This window comes from Mus caroli, chromosome 5 (genome assembly GCF_900094665.2).
Source record: "Mus caroli chromosome 5, CAROLI_EIJ_v1.1, whole genome shotgun sequence".
Lineage (NCBI taxonomy): Eukaryota > Metazoa > Chordata > Mammalia > Rodentia > Muridae > Mus > Mus caroli.
This window is the reverse complement of record NC_034574.1, coordinates 79574120-79595327: the sequence shown is the minus strand read 5'-3', so window position 1 is coordinate 79595327 and position 21208 is coordinate 79574120. Positions and strand designations below refer to the sequence as shown.

At 37.7% G+C, this 21208-nt stretch overlaps 1 protein-coding gene across 1 annotated transcript in view; it reads left to right on the top strand.

Moving 5' to 3' along the window:
• The window catches only part of LOC110295303 (transmembrane protease serine 11G), a 34189-nt gene extending 16530 nt beyond the window's left edge, over positions 1-17659 (top strand). Inside the window, exons 2-10 of the mRNA XM_021163820.1 lie at positions 1396-1517; positions 2489-2607; positions 4143-4210; positions 4800-4960; positions 8577-8615; positions 11415-11586; positions 12573-12832; positions 14225-14367; positions 15985-17659. Coding sequence (XP_021019479.1) covers positions 1396-1517; positions 2489-2607; positions 4143-4210; positions 4800-4960; positions 8577-8615; positions 11415-11586; positions 12573-12832; positions 14225-14367; positions 15985-16146 — 1246 coding nt within the window. The 3' untranslated portion in view covers positions 16147-17659. The remainder of the gene's footprint in view (positions 1-1395; positions 1518-2488; positions 2608-4142; positions 4211-4799; positions 4961-8576; positions 8616-11414; positions 11587-12572; positions 12833-14224; positions 14368-15984) is intronic.
• The last annotated feature ends 3549 nt before the right edge of the window (positions 17660-21208 follow it).

Genomic DNA, 21208 nt, shown 5'->3' with positions numbered 1-21208 from the left:
CCAGGAAGGTGGCTGGTTGTCTGGAGCCGAAAATGGCGCCACCTCAGAGGCTCTGTGGCTCTTGCCTGTCCCAGAGACTGCTGGCCTCTGTATTCCACACTCTCACCTGTGCAGACTGCCCTCCGAGGAGTCCCGGAACCAAGCTGGCTCCCGTGGAACCTGAGGCAGAAACCTCTCAGGCCGGGTGAACACCTGTGCTCTGACCAGGAAGGTGGCTGGTTGTCTGGAGCCGAAAATGGTGCTGCCTCAGAGACTCTCTGAGTTCTATTTCTATCCTTGATATCTATCTTTGAGGCTCTGGTGATCTACTTGTTTTTATTGGTTATTTTATTTGTTCACATTTCAAATGTTATCCCCTTCCCGTGTTCTCTTCCACAAACTCCCTATCCCACCCCCACCCCCATCCCCCATTCTATGAGAGATCTCCTCTACCCACCCAACCACTCTCCACTTACCACCCTAGCTTTCCCCTACACTGGGGCATGGACTCTCCACAGGACCAAGGGCCTTCCCATCCACTGATACCAGATAAGTCATCATATCCTCTGCTACATTTGCAGCTGGAGCCATGGGTTCCTCTATGTGCACTCTTTGGTTGATGGTTTAGTCCCTGGGAGCTCAAGAACGGGGGTCTGGTTAGTTGATTTTGTTGTTCTTCCTATGGGGTTGCAAACCCCCTCAGCTCCTTCATTCCTTCCCCTAACTCCTCCATTGGGGTCCCCATGCTCAGGTCAATGGTTGGCTGTGAGCATCTGCATCTGGATTGGTCAGGCTCTGGCAGAGCCTCTCAGGGAAGAGCCATATCAAGCTTCTGTCCGCAAGCACTTCTTGGCATCAGCAATAGTGTCTTGGTTTGGTGTCTGCATGTGGGATGGATCCCTAGGTGGGGTAATCTCTGGATGACTTTTCCTTCCGTCTCTGCTCCACTCTTTGTCCCTGCATTTCCTAGGAACAATTCTGTGTTAATATTTTTGAGATAGGTGGGTGGCCCCATCCTTCAACTGGTAATCTATTAACTGCTATAATTCATTGCATTGGAACAGTGACGTGGATGGCATTGTGTTAAGAGGTTCATTGTGATCTGAAGCCCATCTGGTCACATTTGTGACATTAGATCATTTACCAAATAAAACGAAGAAGTGAAAAATCCAGAATACCTCTCACTGTGAACCAGAAATTATTTACTTCAGTAACCTTTACATCATGCTGACCCTTTAAAGTTAAAAAGTCAGTTTGATTTTTGTAATATTTTTTCAAATATTTCAAAAGATATATTCAAATGCTACCAAATATGATATAAGGTAATAAAGAACTCTGGGGAGAAATAATTTGAATATCAAAAAATATTTTTCGTAGGGCCCTACTTGCTTTTAATATGCCCTTTTCTCTCAAAAGGCCAGGAATACTGGTTAGAAGAAAATGTGTCTGGAAACCATGGACGGTCGCCCTCATTACCGTGGCTCTTTTGCTGGCTTTGGCAGTGCTCATTGGTCTACTTGTTTACTTTTTGGTGTATGGTGAGGCCCCACTTTATTATATTACTTGGGAAATTTGAAGACTGCCTATATATATTACATATCTTTTAAGATCTTAGCCCTTTTCTCCAATTGCAAAATGAGAATTTTCTTTTGAATAAATTTGGGAAATAATAATCCTCAATGCCAAAATTTATTCCTACTATTCAAGCCTGATGCTGTTCATGTAAGACCACCCACCCTTTGAATAGCACAAGAAGCTCTCAAGATATGATATATGGTGCAGTGATATATACTCTAACGGCAAAACTAAATTGTAGTAGAAATTTTAACTTTGCTGTCAACTTATTGTACCATTACTTAATAGTTTAAATGTATGAGTTGTCACTTACTATGAATTACCCCCTAAAATGGATAGTAATTGTGTCAGGATACAGCATACAACCCTGGAGATTATGAAGATAGGCGATCTTAAAATGACTGGGTGGGAAAAGACTGGCTACAGCTATTGGAAATTTAATTTTCTGGAGTGTACCAATATTTGACTATCAGTTTCTTTACTGTTGCTATAATAAAATGCTTTAGAAAACTTTGTACTTTATTAATAAGAGTCTTCAGGTGTCTGACAGTGAGACACTCTGGTTTTGGTGTCTGCAAGAGGCTCTATCACAATGTGGAAGATAGTCATAAAAGGAGAGCACGTTCGAAGTGAGTAGTGCCTGAAAAGAGATCACATGGCAAGATGGCACAAAGTACCAGGAAGAGTCTGACTTCCATAAGAACTAACAGGATCCTGTGAGAACTAACCCACTCTGTAAAAGCAATAGTAACCTCTGGGTGATCAGCTATTTGATCCTCCTCATTCTACCTGCTAGAGCATCCATGGCATTCAGTACTATTATATGGATGACCAAGTGCCCAGCATAGAAGTTATCAGAGATAAAATAATGTATCCTCAATTTCTTTGGTTCAAAGGGATTAGTGGAAGTTATCCATCTGTTTTCTCCTTTCAGATGAGAAGACTCATTACTACCAGGCCTCCTTCTGGATTCCCAGTATTAAATATAGCTCAGATTTGTCCAAAGAGCAGTCGAAATTTCGGACTAACCTGAAACAAAAAATCAGCAATGAGGTAAATGATCTGTGCCTTGCTACTAGCATCCTTGCTACCCTGGAAGTTTATAAGGTGGCAAGAAGTAGAGGCAGATGCTTGATATCAACTTCTGACCTTAACTAAATTCATATACACATGTACAAGTATCCACATGTATACATGCTCTTCTAAACATGTGAATACACATATGCAGTACACGGGCATGCAAAGCAAAACAAAACAGTTAAAGAAAATTGTTATTTTGTAAATAGTACGGTGCAAGTCAGACTCAATTCCTGGTACAGACTTTCTTGACTAATTTAACAGTATTATTTGTGAAAGAGTAAACATTTTCCTAAAAGTAAATATGAAGACCAGTAACTAAATTGGACATTGTATATTTCTCATGAGGTTCAACAATCAATAATACAGACTACTTATTATATACTATGTAAATGACAATAAGTGTTTGTATGTGTACAAGAATGCACATATAACCAAAGCATAACACATTCTTTAAATAATAACTTGAAGTGACTGTAATGCTTAAGTGGATTTTCTAAATATTTTTAGTCCATATATATTAGACTTATTATATAAATGATACATGTACAAATAAAATGTTTTACACAAAAAAATCCTTGTCAATGAGTTATATAGAAGCATGTGGCCACTTTTTTTTTGATCTCCTGACATTTCTCTCAACAATTTGTTGAATATGTCATCACATGACATTTCATTGAGGAGAATTTTATAAATAAGTGAGATGAGGAACAGCCCTAGTCTTACACATGCCCTTTCACTCTTTGGTCATCCTACTGAGATCTGTGCACAGGCTGCTCAGACTCAGCTTGGTCAAGGTTAGCATAAAATGAGCTTTTCTTTCTGACAAGCCTGTCTGATGAGTAAATAGCAATGAATGGGCTTGCAAGAGCCACCACCCTGTTGCCACTGTTCCTGCTTTAGTAAGAAGCAAGTTGTTCTAGAATCATTCACCACTGGTGAAGTACTCCATATAAGAAAGACAAATGACACACTGTAGCAGTCATAGATGCATTTTATTCTAAGTAAGTATTTAGTCCGTTTCTCTTGAGAAGTTATTAAGTTTGGAGAAGTGCCTAATTGTGTATGCATCCTCTTCACAACCTATTCTTCTACGGATCAAAACTTCATCTGAAACTGTTTCACCGAAACTTAAAACTTGATCTGTCCACTACACTCAGAGACTAATATAACTGAGTTTCACAATGTTGTTTGCTGAGTGGAAAATGTGTCCATGTGTGGCAACCATACCTAGACACTCACTGGTCCTCCAGCTTCTGCTTTTGAAGTGCATGCCTTAGTTCAACTCTGTGCTAATTACCTTTAATCACATTTAATCACATTTAATGAGAAGTTTTTCTAATTATAGGAATGATTATATGACAAGATTATGTTCAAATGGACTTCTTTGAGATAACTATAAACAACATTAAGGGTATTTTTTTGTATTTTGTATCATTTGATGTGGGTTTGATGTAAGCATTTTGAAATGTATAAAATCAATATTTATCAACATTCTCTTTATTTTTCAGATAGATGTGATATTTCAAAGATCCAGTTTAAAGCATCATTATGTCAAATCTCAAGTTGTCAACTTTCGGTAACCATAGTTAAATAACTCACATGGGGAAAAGGCCAATTTGTACTATCTAGATATTCTTCACCTGTTTTCTCTGCAGCTAGGATCAAAAGACCTTACATATGCCAGAGGAAAGCTACCACTGTGTTCTCACATTGCAATCACTCCTACACAGACTATAGTGAGAGGGTTTCTTGAATGATCTTGAATTATATTCTACTCATTCTCTTAAAAACTTCTGCATTTCGATTGATGATTTCATCAATCCTAATTACTTCTGTTTATTTTGCTCGTTTTACAGTAAATATCTACTAGGAATATTTAAAACACAAGAATCTCTATATATAAATATATCATGTACATATATATGATGTAACTACATTTTTGGGTTTATAATTTTCCATTCTCCTCATGATTATGATCAAGTTTTATAATCAGAGAGTAATCTAGGAGTTAACATCTGTGTGACATATAAATAGGAAATTCATGACAATAAACTATGAAATGTGTGTTTTATTTTCTTAAGGATGCAAGTAATAGTTAAGAACTAATAATATGGTATTATTAGTAATATGGGCCATTGCTCTACTTTGGTGCCTTTCTTTTCCAGGCCCAGTAACGATGGGGTAAAAGCAGATGTACTGATTAAATTTCAGATTCCCCATAAGAATGTGGGTACTTTGAAAAGGCAAGCTGATAACATTTTGCATGAGAAGTTACAATCCTCCCAGAGCTTCTTGAAGAGAGATGTTTCACTACCTTATCTTAGAGGCAAGACCACTTTTTTCTTCTCTCAATAGTTAACACTTTTTAACAATCTTCTGTCTATGGAGAAAGCTTTTTTTTTTGGTTTCATTATAAAACAAAACTATTTTTATAATAGGTCTCCGAGTCACTAGATAATGCACAAATTGTCACTCAATTCACTTCCCTTGGTTGGTATGAAAACAATCATAATAACTGTCTGATTACCCAAATATGAAAATATTTTCCTTTATTAAATCAAGCCTTACCAACATCATTTCAACTAAGTAACAATGACTGTGGTATTTAAAAACAGCCTAATCTCCATGATTGATCGTTCCTTTTACAACAGACTATGCTTTCTTGGATACAGGAAATGTGCCTGCTCTCCCCAATACTGTCAGTGAACACAGAGCTCAGCACTGGGTAGGGAATGGGGGAGATTTTTAGCTCTGTAAGCGAACTCTGTCCCTTGAAAGTGGGCAAGATTCAAAAGGGGTCTTTTAAAAGTCAATTTGAGATGCTTCCTGTTCTCTTTAATATTTATTTTCTTTAAGATTTTGTTATGATAGGATTTTAAAATTTATCAGGTAAATTTTCTCATTTTACCTGAGCCTATACAATTTGAACCTACACAAATATGAACCCCTGTCTTTAACAAATATGAGGAATTTTCAACCATTCTTTTTAGATGCTCTTTTTTGGCCCATAATTATTTCCCTCACTTCTAAAAATTCACAAGTCCAGTGTTCTGTATAATATCCCATACATACCAGAGGCTTTGCTCCTTTGGATTGTTTTACTCTGTTCTTCACGCTGAATGCTTCTGCTCTTGTCCTCAAGTTCACTGATGTGGTTCCCACCATCCATCCGCACTAGGGACATCAGTAACCAGTTTGTCTGCTTCCACCGCTTTATTATTCTAACAGCTCGGCTATTTGTTTGCTCATTCCTATCATTTTCAGTGATGTTTTTAAAAATATATTTCTACTGTGTTGTGATAGTTTCTATTTTTCTTTTATGACAAGAGAACTTGTCTTTGACTATGGTAGCTCTTCAAAATCTACATCAGCTATTGCTAGCATTATAGATCTTTCCAGAATAGCACTGGTTGGTTGTGTACTCATTCAAACTGTACATATCCTATTTTGTTTTGTCTTATTTTGTAGGAAAGCTTGAGTATTCTAAACACTATTTGCTAGGAGAATCTTGATCCTAATTTTTGTTTGTTTGTTTGTTTTTAGCACACAGTCAACTTATTTAAGCTAGGAATCTAGATTTATTATCTACTTTTGTTATTCAAAGGCAGTTCAGTCTTTTAGATCCTTGCAATGCCATTCTGTTTTTTTATATTAATTATTTTATTTATTTACATTCCAGACATTGCACCCTCCTAGTCTCCCCTTCCACATTTTTAACCCCATTCCCCATCCCCTTTACCTCTGAGTAGGTGATCCCCCCTTCCCCTGGACCCCACACCAAGCATCTCCCTTCCCTGAGGCAACAAGTATCTAGAGGACTAGGTGCACTGAGGGCAGACAAGGCAGTCCTCTGCTACATTTGTGCCTGAGGCTTCAGACCAGCCAGTATATGCTCTTTTGTTGGTAGCTTAGTCTCTGAGAGCTCCCAGGGGTCCAGGTTAGTTAAAACAGTTGGTCTTACTATGGGTTACCATTCACTTCAACTCCTTCAATCCTTCCCCTAACTCTTCCACATGGGCCCCTAACCTCAGTCTAATGGTTGGCTGTAAGTATCTCCATCTCAGTCAGTAAGCTGCTGGTAGGACCTCTCAGAGGACAGCCACACTAGGATCCTGTCTTCAAGCACAACATAGCATCAGTAATAATATCAGGGTGTGGTGCCCTCCTGCTAATCACAGTTGTAGAATGTGCCTCTCTGGACTGCCCTGTATGGTAGATCTCTGTCTGTGTACCTGGATTTCCTTATTCCACGGAGTAAACACAGGTGTCTACAGATATATCCATGGTTGTTTTAGTTTGTCCACCAGTTCTAAGGCCACAACATGGGAACTGGGATGGTCAGGGGTTTCCTATTGTCACTGCTTCTGAGAAAAGGACTTCCAGGCTTTGGACTTTTACACTAGATATCTGGATAGATCTTGATTGTCCTTCCTACTCCCTGGTACTTTATATAAAAGGCAAACAGACTTTTTCTGGGATTTGTTTTAAACCTGTTGAGGGTTATGTACTGACAGAACTTCCTGGTCCCTTCTCTATGAAAAGAGAGATTACAAAGCATAATCCTTCTTCAAATTCCAAAGTCATTCACTATTTTGTTGTTTTCTTTCTAGCTTCCAGAGTTTTGTTACTGTAATAAATAATTTTAGTATTAGGTCTATTATATAAAATGCCACAGTATTGCCATACAATGTATGCAGATGTCCTCATGCATTTTGCGTATGTGTATGTGTGTGTGAATATTGTGTATTTGTAGTCAAACCTAAGACCTTGAGAATACTACTGACCAATTTCCCCAATCCCTTTCATGAACTGTAAATGAACTGCAGAATACTTGTAATACCTAATATAGAATAAATTATATGTAAGTAGGTGGTATACAATATTGGTTAGGGAATATGATGGGAAAATACATGGTATTAAGTTTGATGTTTACAAATATTTTTGAATGGAAGTTAGTTGAACCCACAGATTCAGAATCCCAAAATACACTGTAGACTGCAGCTCATTGCATTTATAGGGGAAAAGAAGAGAGTCTGCAAAACTTGGTCCAGAACTGAAGCAGTACAACATTTTTATCAGGCAAGAAGAGCACATCTATTCAATCATGCCCTGTCTGAAGCCATCTAGGAGAGACAAAAACATAACAGATGGCTTTCTGCAGGTGGCCCATCATTTGGCATGGCTACAATAGCTAAACTAAAATGGCAAGGCTTTTAGAGAGTTCATCTCAGAACTGATTCTTGTTATATGTCTTTCCTGTTATTATTAAATAGCATAATGATTCTTGGCAATTAGCCCACTGTATTGGGCAGATTTTCTACAGATCAATGAAGATGTACTCTCTGGTAATAATGCTATGTAGATAAATAGATGATTTCCTAATTCCTAATAATGATTCTATAGAATTCTTAAATTTATACCGGTAATTATTGAAACTTTTATAGGAAAGATGCGATTAAAGCTCTGTAAACCTTCATGTGTCAGGAGTCAATCGCACTAGTATAGAAAGCAGGTTTTGAAATGAATTTATGATCAGGGAAGACATTCTTTTAAGGCTAGTTGTAAAACCTATTATCTGATAACTAAAGGTTATAAACCAGATATGGACAATTTATTGTAGGTGTAAGGACAAAAGATAAAATATTGTCTGGTTTATCTATAGAAAACTTAATACTAATGAGACACAAGGCAGATGATTTACTCTTGGCAAAACCGTGCTAAGGAAAACCATAAGGAAGGTTGAATATTGACAGAATCTAATCCTAAAGATTTTCTATAATTAACTTTTTATTGGTGGTTCCAACTCAATGTCGCTTGCTTATGCTATTGTTTCTGTATGGAGCTTCCTAATTTGTATAGGTTTTCCCAGTCCGAGAATGCCATGTCATGTTGACATTGTATTTTAAGTGATAACACTGACCTTGATTTTATTGTTTCTTCAGAAATGAACGCAGCACAAGCAGAACACATTCTAAACAGTGGTAAGTCCAGGAATGTCACTGATGTGTTATTAAATCAAAAAATCAGCCGGGCGTGGTGGCACACGCCTTTAATCCCAGCACTCAGGAGGCAGAGGCAGGCAGATTTCTGAGTTCGAGGCCAGCCTGGTCTACAGAGTGAGCTCCAGGACAGCCAGGGCTACACAGAGAAACCCTGTCTCGAAAAACCAAAAAAAAAAAAAAAAATCAAACTCACTTAGACTTGAGTTTGGAAAAGGAGATAAGAATGGATCAATTTTCATTCTTCTACATGATAACCACCACTTTTGCCAGCACCATTTGTTGAAAATGTCTTTTTTTCCACTGGATGGTTTTTCGCTCCCTTTGTCAAAGATCAAGTAACCATAGGTGTGTGGGTTCATTTCTGGGTCTTCAATTCTATTCCATTTACCTACCTGTCTGTCACTGTACCAGTACCATGCAGTTTTTTTTTGTTTTTTTTTTTTTGATCACAATTGGTTTGTAGTAAAGCTTGAGGTATGGCATGGTGATTCCACCAGAGGTTCTTTTATCCTTGAGAAGAGTTTTTGCTATCCTAGATTTTTTGTTATTCCAGATGTATTTGCAAATTGCCCCTTCTAACTCACTGGAGAATTGAGTTGGAATTTTGATGAGGATTACATTGAATCTGTAGATTGCTTTTGGCAGGATAGCCATTTTTACTATATTAATCTTGCCAATCCATGAGCATGGGAGATCTTTCCATCTTCTGAGATCTTCTTCAATTTCTTTCTTCCGAGACTTGAAATTCTTGTTATACAGGTCTTTCACTACTCAGCTATTAAAAACAATGAATTTATGAAATTCTTAGGCAAATGGATATATCTGGAGGATATCATTCTGAGTGAGGTAACCCCATCACAAAAGAAATCACTTGATATACACTCACTAATAAGTGGATATTAGCCCAGAAACTTAGAATATCCAAGATACAATTTGCAAAACACAAGAAAATCAAGAAGAAGGAAGACCAACACATGGATACTTCATTCCTTCTTAGAATAGGGAACAAAATACACATGGAAGGAGTTACAGAGACAAAGTTTGGAGCTAAGACGAAAGGATGGACCATCCAGAGACTCCCCCACCTGGGAATCCATCCCATAATCAGCCACCAAACGCAGACACTATTGCATATGCTAGCAAGATTATGCTGAAAGAACCCTGATATAGCTGTCTCTTGTGAGGCTATGCCAGTGCCTGGCAAATACAGAAGTGGATGCTCACAGTCATCTTTTGGATGGAACACAGGGCCCCCAATGGAGGAGCTAGAGAATGTACCCAAAGAGCTGAAGGGGTCTGCAACCCTATAGGTGGAACAATAATATGAACTAACTAGTACCCCCAGAGCTCGTGTCTCTAGCTGCATATGTAGCAGAAGATGGTCTAGTCAGCCATCATTGGGAAGAGAGGCCCCTTGGTCTTGTAAACTTTATATGCCCCAGTACAGGGGAATGCCAGGACCAAGAAGTGGGAGTGGATGGGTAGAGGAGCATGGTGGAGGGAGAGTATAGGGGACTTTTGGGATAGCATTTGAAATGTAAATGAAGAAAATATCTAATAAAAAATTTTAAAAATCAAACTCACAATTCTTTGGCCTTTCCCTATATCAGTGTATCCCATTTCTGAAAATAATATTTTCTGATTTGTCAATACAGATAACTTTCAATCAATGAAAAAATTACTAATAGAAATGTTTTTATGGAGTCTATGGTGATATTTTCTCTTTCAGTAGTAAGATTCACTAATGGATTTTTAAAAACCACTTTGCTCACAGCCAACAATTGGATTGAGCACAGGGACCCCAATGGAGGAGTAGGGGAAGGATTGAAAGGAGCTGAAGGGACCTTATCTGGCATCAGTATGAGGGAAGGCCCTTGGTCCTGTGAAGACTTGATGCCCCAGTGTAGAGAAATGCTAGGGTGGTGAGGGGGAAGTGGGTGGGTGGGGGAGCACCCTCATAGAAGCAGGGTAAAGGGGGGATGGGATAGGGAAGTTTCAAAGGGAAACTGGGAATAACATTTGAAATGTAAACAAACTATACAATTAAAAATGATAATGTAGTAAATTTCGGTGACTACGGTGCTTGGGATGAGAGTTATATACTAATTAATAGACTCATCCTTAATTTTGTGAACTGGACAACTGACAAAAGTGAGATAAAATTCTGTGAATAGTGTATTTGGTTATATATTTATGTGTGTTTTCAGTAATAAAAAGTAATAGTATAGAAAAAAACACTTCCTTGAATTTTTCCCATTTACTTTTATTCGATTGATTTTGTTAAAGTATAAAATTTTTACATATTTAAATGAATCTCACTAACTATAATACTGAAAATGACATTTATTTAGTAGACTTTACAATATTACATATGAAGTTTGTCTGCAATAATTGTCAATTATCAATACAGTAACCTGTTACATATAACAGGACTCAGAAAATGTAAAAAACTAATTTAAAGGAATGTAAAAATATATATATAATTAAAAATAAAAACTAATTTCAAAGAAAAATGATTTTAAGCAGTTTTCAAGCACTAAATAAGATAACTAACTTCTAGTTATTAATGATTTAATTACAGGAATATACATCCTTAATCAACTTGAGTATCCATCATCCTCATAACATTTGCCATTATTGTCAATGAGTATTTTAAAGGCAAGCTGCATCCATATTTTTCTGCATCCAAATCTTTTCACATTTAATTATTTGCCAAAGACATCCAAACATGTTTACAACTCTCTGCAAACAGCCGTGTTACTTTCTTCTGTCTGGCAGACTGCGGCTCCGGGATGGAGTACCCACCCATAGCAAGAATCGCTGATGGCAAACCTGCAGACAAGGCGTCTTGGCCTTGGCAAAGCAGCCTGCAGGTGGAAGGCATTCATCTCTGCGGTGCTTCTCTCATTGGATCCCAGTGGCTAGTGACCTCCGCTCACTGCTTTGACAAGTGAGTCCTCAGGATACACCCTCAGGGTCTCCAGTGAGTCCTCAGGATACACCCTTGGGCTCTCCAGCATCACTGCCTCTAACATTCACATCCAATCATTCTTTCCTCCTCTTCACTCTTTCCATGAGCATCTCAGCCCCTTGTTGACAGGAGTAGAAAAGATCGTCAGTTCCTGAAGAACAGTGCAAAGAATAGATTGATTTCAACTCTGACTGAAAATATCTTTTGCAGTAATCTCAATTTTAATCAGAAACAAGTCAACACTGAAAAATCAAGTATGCACACCACTTTTCCTAAAATATATTGAAGTTTTCTTTTAGTACCATAAATTATATTCCAATCAATAAGTCAAATCTGATATTCTAGTTGTTTTTATTCTCTGTATGATTGTTAAAGATTTAATGTATAGATAGCACTGTTGTAAGAAAAAGATGTGATGACCCTAGTGATACTAAAATAAAATGGGGGAATATTCTGAGTAAAATGCTCAGTGGAGAAGAATCATTAGAAAACCACATAAAATATGACTACAAATTTATCTTTTCTTTTCCTTTGTCTCTGTGTCTTGTGTTTTTCTGTCTTACTTTTTTTGGAACCTGTGAATAAAAATACATAACTGTACATAGTATATATGAATATATATATATGGTACATATGGGTATATATGAATATCTGGAGAAATATATGAGATAATTATATCTAGTATTTCTATTTTCTTCAAATAATACATTGTTTTCAATAATAAAATAGAAGTAATATGTTGCTTCCTTAAAACTGCATATTCGACCTCGAAGAGCAGAACTAATCCTACTTCGAAATGGAATATTTCTTATCAGCTAGAAAACAAATCGTTAGTATGGGAAAGCCTAAAAACAAGATGCTGTTAAAGGCAGTTCAAGTATGACCTTAAAAAATTGCCCACACAGAATCCTGGGCAACTATAGACCAGAAATGAACCCGCAGTGTTCCTTTTACTTTTTGATCAGTTACAAAAATCCCAAACTGTGGACAGTAAGTTTTGGACGGACCCTTAGCAGTCCACTGACAACACGGAAGGTGGAGTCCATCATCGTTCACGAGAACTACGCCTCCCACAAGCACGACGACGACATAGCTGTGGTCAAGCTCTCCAGCCCCGTGCTGTTTTCTGAAAATTTGCGCAGAGTCTGTCTCCCTAATGCGACTTTTCAAGTCTTGCCGAAGAGTAAAGTGTTTGTCACCGGATGGGGAGCACTGAAAGCGAATGGTGAGTTTCTCAAGGAAAACAAAGACGTCAACAGTCCAAACCTCGTGTTGCTCTTGCATGGAAATGTCCAAACACAAGATTAGAAAGTATAGATCAAGATAATCCCATGACAATCACGGCAAAATTTTAAAAAGAAACTATAAAAAGTTCAGCTGTAGTATTCAGACACTTACATTTGATATAGTGATTATATAAGATGTAGTACTTCTATTTATTGTTTTATAGACTAGTTTGTATTTTCGTACTCTTTAGGACATTCTTTTCAAACCTTATCAGACCATATTCTTTCACCTCGCCATCTTTCTGGCCCCAGCAATCAATGTGGTTAGTCATGAAAATATGAACGGGGGCATTATCTTCCTATTTGTATTGATGTTCATTTGGAACAGCAAAACACACTGTTTTCATTGTAAACATTCTTTTCATAAAGCAGTGGGATCCCATACAATGAAGTTTGACCCTTGATAATGCTCCTCTTTCTAAATGATTTCTAATTTTGAAACATCTGTGTTCTCTGTAAAGTGAAGCAGGATTCTGGGTAGATTCCAGGTGGTGAGAAATACCTTGTGTTTATGTGACTATTTAGCTATATGATCATAGCAAGTCTCTTTTTCTTATTAGATATTTTCTTTATTTACATTTTAAATGTTATCCCCTTTTCTAGTTTCCCCTCTGAAAATACCCTATCCCCTCCCCTCCCCTGCCCAACTCACCAACTCCTGCTTCCTGGTCCTGCCATTCCCCTATAATGGGGCATAGAAACTTCACAGGACCAAGGTCCTCTCCTCCCATTGATGACTGACTAGGCCATCCTCTGCTACATATGCAGCTAGAGCCATGGGTCCCACCATTTGTTTTCTTTGGTTGGTGGTTTAGTCCCAGGGAGCTCTGGAGATACTAGTTAGTTCATATTGTTGTTCCTCCTATGGGGCTGAAAACCCCTTCAGCTCCTTTGGTGCTTTCTCTAATTCCTTCATTGGGGACCCTGTGCTCTATCCAATGTATGGCTGTGAGCATCCCCTTCTGTATTTGTCAGGCACTGACAAAGCCTCTCAAGAGACAACTATATCAGGCTCCTGTCAGCAATCTCTTGTTGGCATCAGCAATAGTGTCATGGCAAGACTCTTAACCAGATGAAATCAGTTTCCTCAACCAAAAATCCAAAATAGTCATATCTATATCTTTGGTGGTGTTTTTGCAGGGATCAAGTAGATGATAGGAATATATGTACCAAATATGGTATCTATATGTAGATGTCACCCCAAAGTTTAACTCCTCCTGAACACCATCATCCAGTCCCAAACTCTGCAACTTTAAGGTCAATGCTTAAGCTCAGATCTCCTCATCTCCTCATGTTTAAACTACTCATCTATTTATTGTTTCCTTCTCTAGGTCCCTTTCCCAATTCTCTGCAAGAGGTTGAAATAGAGATCATAAGTAATGATGTATGCAATCAAGTTAATGTATATGGTGGTGCTATATCCTCAGGAATGATATGCGCTGGATTCTTGACAGGAAAACTAGATGCCTGTGAAGTAAGTATACTGTAATTCACAAAAATAACTCTCTTGTTAAGGATGCAGCCATTGATCACAGAGTAATGTCATTTAACACAGTTCCATGAAATTAATGTGGGTGGGAAAGAGGAGCTATGAGAAGGGATTGAAGAACAAGCCATGTAATGAACACCTCATGAAACACCATATTGAACAGAGCTGTCTCAGCAAGGTTGTCATTGAAAAACAGCGCTCTTAGTGGAGACCAGAATTTCATATAACCAGTAGAAGACAAGTATGAAGTCACAGAATAAAGGCTCAGCCAGAACTGAACTTTGAATATCTCATTCATACTAGTTTCAAGCCACAATGGGGCAAGATCTACTGATATTTGACCTTAAATAGCTTTTTCCAATTATTATTTAGAAATCTATATTATTGAGAAAAATAATAATCTTCACTCATTCCTATGAATGTAGTATGTTACAGATCAGTTTTCAAATTATACCAATAGCATTTTGCTCATACTTATAACACATTAATTTTAAGCATTAAGCATTTAAGCACAGTATCAATTCTAACATACATTTAAGGACTGAAAATAAATAAGAATTTAAAGATGTGACTTATTACATTTCTGGGTGGGCACAAGAACAAAACAGTTCCCCGAGAAATTAATATTGGCATTTGTTATAAGCAATGCAGTCACCGTTGATCTGACAGTGGCTATCGTGTGATGGTAATAAACACTCATTCTCTTCTTTATTCAGCTTTTCGTGAACCAAAGTTTATTATACACATTACTGAGGGAAACTAACACTAAAAAAATTGCAGTGACTTGACAATTTCATTAGGGCACAAGTTACTGAAACAAAAGAAAAAATTCAGGATTTAGCTAGACACTCTAGAATAAAAAGTATTCTTCCATTCTCTCTCTCTGAGAAGGAGAAGCTAGGCATGTATCCAACAGACGGAATCACAAGACTTAGAGAATAAGCATGATTTACACAGGAGCTGACCTTCGTGACCCATTGACTCAGACTCCCTTACTGCCTTTTGCCATTTGTACAGTAGGAGTGTGAGGATCTCAGTTATAATGGAGGCCAGAGGGAAGGGGGCTAAGGAGGATCGTCTTCAGTGTATAGGGATGTTCACCAGATGCTGGAAGAGACTAAGAAGAATAGGAAGAACGGTAGAAAGGAAAGACCTTTTGAGTGGCTTCAGAAGTCTATGCCTCTTCCAAACTATCATTTTCCTCATTCTAAGAAACTGTGGTAAACTATCTCAGGGTATGTTTTTGGAAAGAATAGAGTCATCACTCAGAGACAAATTTTAAATCTTCCGTTGAATTCTTGGGTTAAAGATCACTGAGAAGCCCTCATGATGTAGGTGCTTTAAATGTGTTTGCTGGGAATTCCACCTTAACCTTTCAGTAAAAGGTGCCACACATTTGATAGAACATTCTAGAATACTCTTCTACGGATTAGTAAATGTGGAACAAGGTGAGAATCTAATTTAAAGCAAAGCATTATTTCTAGCTAATGGAGTTAACTTGTTAGTTCCAGGTGTGAATTTATCAGACAGTCAGGAGCCAGTGAGCTCTTATTTCTGACACCGTTTTGTTTTTTTAATTGACATGTTTGCACTCTTTTCTAGGGTGATTCTGGAGGACCTCTGGTTATTTCGGATAATAGAAATAAGTGGTATCTTCTTGGAATTGTTAGTTGGGGAATAGACTGTGGAAAAGAAAACAAGCCCGGAATTTACACCAGAGTGACTCATTATCGGGACTGGATTAAATCTAAAACTAGCATCTAATGCCACAGCCACCCGTTTATCCACCCTGGAGTGTCACACATGGCCTCTGGCAAACCTTATTCCATGTTCATCACAATGTGCCTTGCCATTTAGCTCAAGATGCAAATGAGTATGTCGCAGTGACCCTCAGAAGGGGACAGACTTCCTTTTACATCATTGGAAGGGTTCCATTGACTATGAACAAAATAGATGCCATCTGCTTCAAAAAGATCTACCATTCTGCAAAGTGTCTGATTACCTCCCTGCTCATCTCTGTTCTCCTATCTCATTTTTTTTTACCTTATACTCATCTGGAAGTCAAATAAATACTAACTGTCCAGCCACCCTCTGCTTTTCTCAAGAGATGACTTCCTTCTCTGATTCCTTCACAGTTTTTGCCTTCATCCAAATCCTCACTAGCAGTTTGTTGGTCTGATGAATGGACAGGCCACATTAGCTAGTCTAAGTCAATGGTGACATAATGATGAAGGAAACACTGGATCTGAGGCTAGGACTTAGGAGATGGCAATGAGCAGGTCCATTCCTTTTCGTCTTCAGATATGCATTTAACCTTTCTCTGAAACTTTGTATTTATATTTGTACATATTTTATTTTCTTTAGACAATTTAGCTGATGTGTATTTTAAAGCTGTTAACCTACCATGTATTTTAATAACATGAGATGAATTATGAATATTTCTTTGTATAAATATTTTTCCATACTTCGACATTAGTGCTTTTTCTTGTCCCTTTTATTAATGAAATGTAAATGAACAAGAATCTAAAAAGATTGCTTTCAGCTCCATCTCCAAGATGAGGGATGTTTCAACAGTTGTATAAATTTATTTTTCAATTGTATGTTATTTTACCTTAATTCTTTTTATTTAAACAGCTTTATTTTCAACCAGGTTTAGAATAATTAAGTAGCTATACGATGGGGATTCAGCGTAAATGAATTCTAAGAGAATATAAACATCAGACATGTGAAGAAAAACTATCAGTAGACATTCATAAAATTCTTGAAACAAGATGTCAGTAAAGATATTGTTGTTCAATATTTAAATTTACCATTAAATAGCAGGTGTATTCTTTTTTCTTTTTTTATTAGATATTTTCTTCGTTTACATTTCAAATGCTATCCCGAAAGTCCCCTATACCCTCCTCCTTCCCTGCTCCCCTACCCACCCATTCCCACTTCTTGACCCTGGCATTCCCATGTACTGGGGCAGGTATATCTGCAAAAGAATATTTATATAAGTCATTCAAATAATCTGGAAAGCATCTTTAGAATATCGTAGTCTGAATGATAAAATTGTCATTTTCATATGTATTTAATGCACATTTTATAGTATCTCATGTGAATATAGAATAGTATCAAACCAAACTCAGACTTACTCTGTAATCCTAATCTTTATCCTCCTTTTTATCATTGATGAGTTATCTGCTGTCTTTTTCATTTTAGTTTTGTATTAAGTAAAAGTCGTACTCTGTACATATTGAAACACATTTATGATAATAAACTAATTTGTTCTCTCTGAACTGTCACTGGGAGTGACTGCTCAATGCGCAAGTTGCTGGACTTTGTCACAGAAGTTACTCTGTTTGGAAAGGAAAGAAGATCCTCAGGAGCACTTGGCAACATCCCTTACTTCTACACAGGAGCTGCTTGTAGGACGCCGGTGCCCCCCCTCCCCCAAACACACTCTTCAGCCAAGCGCTAACAATCAAAACTGACTCCAGATGTTGCAACACGTTTCCAGAGGAGCAAGACCACCTTCAGTTGAGAACAACCACAATGAGGTTCTTAGTGAAAAGGTCATTGCAAAAGTTCATGCACTCTCCTCCATTCTTGTTCCTGCACTTCTTGTAGGCAAGAAAAAATTCAGGTCCAAGGTTTTGTGTATACTATGGTGTCCTTATCTCTCCCCTTGGAGTCCTGCTTGGCTACAGTAGGTGGCACTTCAGACTATATCCCCATTGCTAGGAATCTTAGCTAGATTCACACCCATTGACTCTCTTGAGTCTCCTCCATCCCAAATGTCCAGCTAGTCCCAGAGATGCCCACTCTGCCTTCTCCAGTTTGACTCACTCTCCCTGCCCCCTCCCTAGAACTGATTCCTCTCTCCCTGCCCCCTAAATCTTCCCATCCCCTTTCCCATCCAGTTCCTTCCCTCCATTCACCTCCAGTGACTATGTTAGTTCCTTTTCTGAATGAGATTCAAACATCCTCCCTCAGACCCTCTTTGTTATTTAGTTTCTTTTGGGTCTGTGGACTGTAGCATGGGTATCCTGTATTTAAATGGCTGACCAATGACTCACTCAGCTTGAGTCCCATCCCATGGGGAAGAACAAATCCCTGACACTATTAATGATACTACGTTTTGGTTGCAGACAGGAGTCTACCATAACTGTCTTCTGAGAGGTTCCACATAGCAGCTGACTGAAACAGATGAGGTACTGTCAGTCAAATATTACATGGAGCCTGGGGAGTCTTGCAGATTTGGGTCAAAGATTGAGAGACCAGGACAGAACAGGGACACCATGAGAAGACCAAGAGAGTCAACTAACCTGGATTTTTGGGTGCTCCCCAAGACTGAACCACCAACCGTTGAGCTGGACCGAGGCCCTCTGCACATATGTATCAGAAGTGCAACTTGGTCTTCATGTGGGTCTCCCAACAACTGAGGCAGGGAATGTCTCTGAATCACTTGCTTGTCTCTGGATCCTGTTTTCCAAGCTGGGCTTGCCTGTCTGGTCTCAGTGGGATGTGCCTAGTCTTGAAGTGACTTGATGTGTCAGGGCAGGTTGATACCTGGGATGGGGTGCAGAAGGAGGGCTCCTATTTCTCAGAGGAAAAGGAGAGGGAGAGAAGTTATAAAGGTGAAGACTGTGAGGGGGGCTGCAATTGGGATGTACAATGAATAAATAATTAATTAATGAAAATTCATGCACTTAGGGTCTCCTCACCAGCATTTGAAAATATTTTCATTATCTTACTTTAAATAATGCCAGTGCATTTAAATTCTAGTAGTGTCTATGACCATAGCACATCTACAGAATTCTAGTCAAATGCAGATCTCTTAGAAACCAAACTTGTTTTGAGGAAATTGGGCCAATATCCATTTGCAAGTAATCTGCAGACAGACAGACAGACAGACAGAAGTCAGAGAGGTACTGATACAGATATAGCAGAATTACTTTCAGGTTCCTCAGTCATGAGTAGCTCCTGCAAGTGTGGTTATGGAACAAATACATACATATCACTTAAATGATACTTATGGATTCAGCTGAGGCAGAATGGCTCAGTCTGTCTGCAAATGACATTGCAGAGTAGTAAAACTTACAAAGTATCATGAAGGCCTAAAGGATATTTTGTGCAATATGGTAGCCACTATTCAGATTTAAGTTAATTTTTAAAATTCAAGTTTTATTTCCTTGTTTAGACTAATCATACAGTAAAAAGAAAAAAAAAAACTAGCCACATGTGACCGATGGCTACCATTCTGGCCACATAAGTACAGAACATCTTTGTCATCACAGAAAAGTCTAACGGATACAGCTAACATCTACTATCCTAGGAAGCACCTACATGATCACGTAATCCTTCATCTAACAAATTCCTTGAACCTATATATGGACATTCCCATAAATAAAAAGGTCAGAGCTTTGTTAAAGATTCTACAAGTCTAACTAATTTATTATGAAGTCTGTGAGTTAAGAGAGTTGGAATGTTGCAGGTCCAAAGACCAATTTTCTGGGTTTATCTTTAGTCACCTTAGGAGCCATTCATTGCCCAATTGTGTGTATGAACTAGCATCCTTGGGACTATAAGGTAAATTCCCTTAGAATATGCTAATGTTAGATTCCCTACACCCAAATGCTAAGAATGTCATCAGATAGCATCTGAGGTCTACAGCAGGGTCTCCCATGTTTCGTTATAACTAGCTACCTAACAGCCCATCAAAAATAATTTAAGGGCCTTCATTTGTACCTTTCTTTGTTTTGTTTTGTAACTATAAAAGTTTAACAAACCTGTTACCACACTGGAACATAGCTTTCAGCAAAACTTGAATTTATACTCCCAGGTCATAGTCACTCATATTTTGTTCAGAATATACTATATCTTGTTCACTCTGAGTGAGAGCTACATGCTTGCGTCAATGATCACCATATGTTGTAACAGGCATTCCAGATGTTGTAAGGACAGCTGTGTTCAAAACCAGTTTCTACTCTGAAGACCAGGGAAAGAGTTGATGGTATCTTAGATAACTGGCATTTAAAGCAGTAGGTCTCTTGGGGGAATTTGTGTTGGCTGGTAAGGCCATGTTTCAATTCGTTTTCTGGTAGCCATTTGTGCCAGAAAAAAGAGAACTTTTTGAGATACAGCAGCCTTGCCCAGTATCACATGCAAGACTGAAGCTGAAACCTCAGAAATGGAGTTTTTGATCTGCCATAGAAAAATATAAAAACATATTGCCAATTAATAGTATATTTAATATATTAATATACAACACATATTAATATATAATATAATGGTATATAATTTGTAATTAATACATAATATATAGCATATAACACATAATATATAACACATACAATATATAATGGCATATTTAATATTTATATATACTTATTACATATTAATGTATATATTAAATTGACAGACTATTTCTTAGCCCAGGAAGAGGTATTTATGGCAATAAAACAAAAGAATAATAATTAATAGAGAGACATTAAGGTGATAGAAATGCTACCTAAGCAAGCAGATAACCCAAATAAGACAAGAACTGGTTCAGCCAATCTGCCAATATGATTTTATTATTGTTAAATCCAGGAAACGGGGAAATAGAAGACTAATGAATAATACACACATAAACCAAATGTGCAGCTATAGTGCCATCTTCTGGCTCATGTGATTTTACAAAATACATTCTATTAGAACTTCATGATAAAAACCTATGTAAGCTTTTCCCTGTAGAAGATAATATTAAAAGAAAATCTAACATTCTTTCTCCTATTTTCTCTTAAGCAGATTGAAATGTAAAGTTTTTTATGTACTATTACATTATCCTACTATATAACAA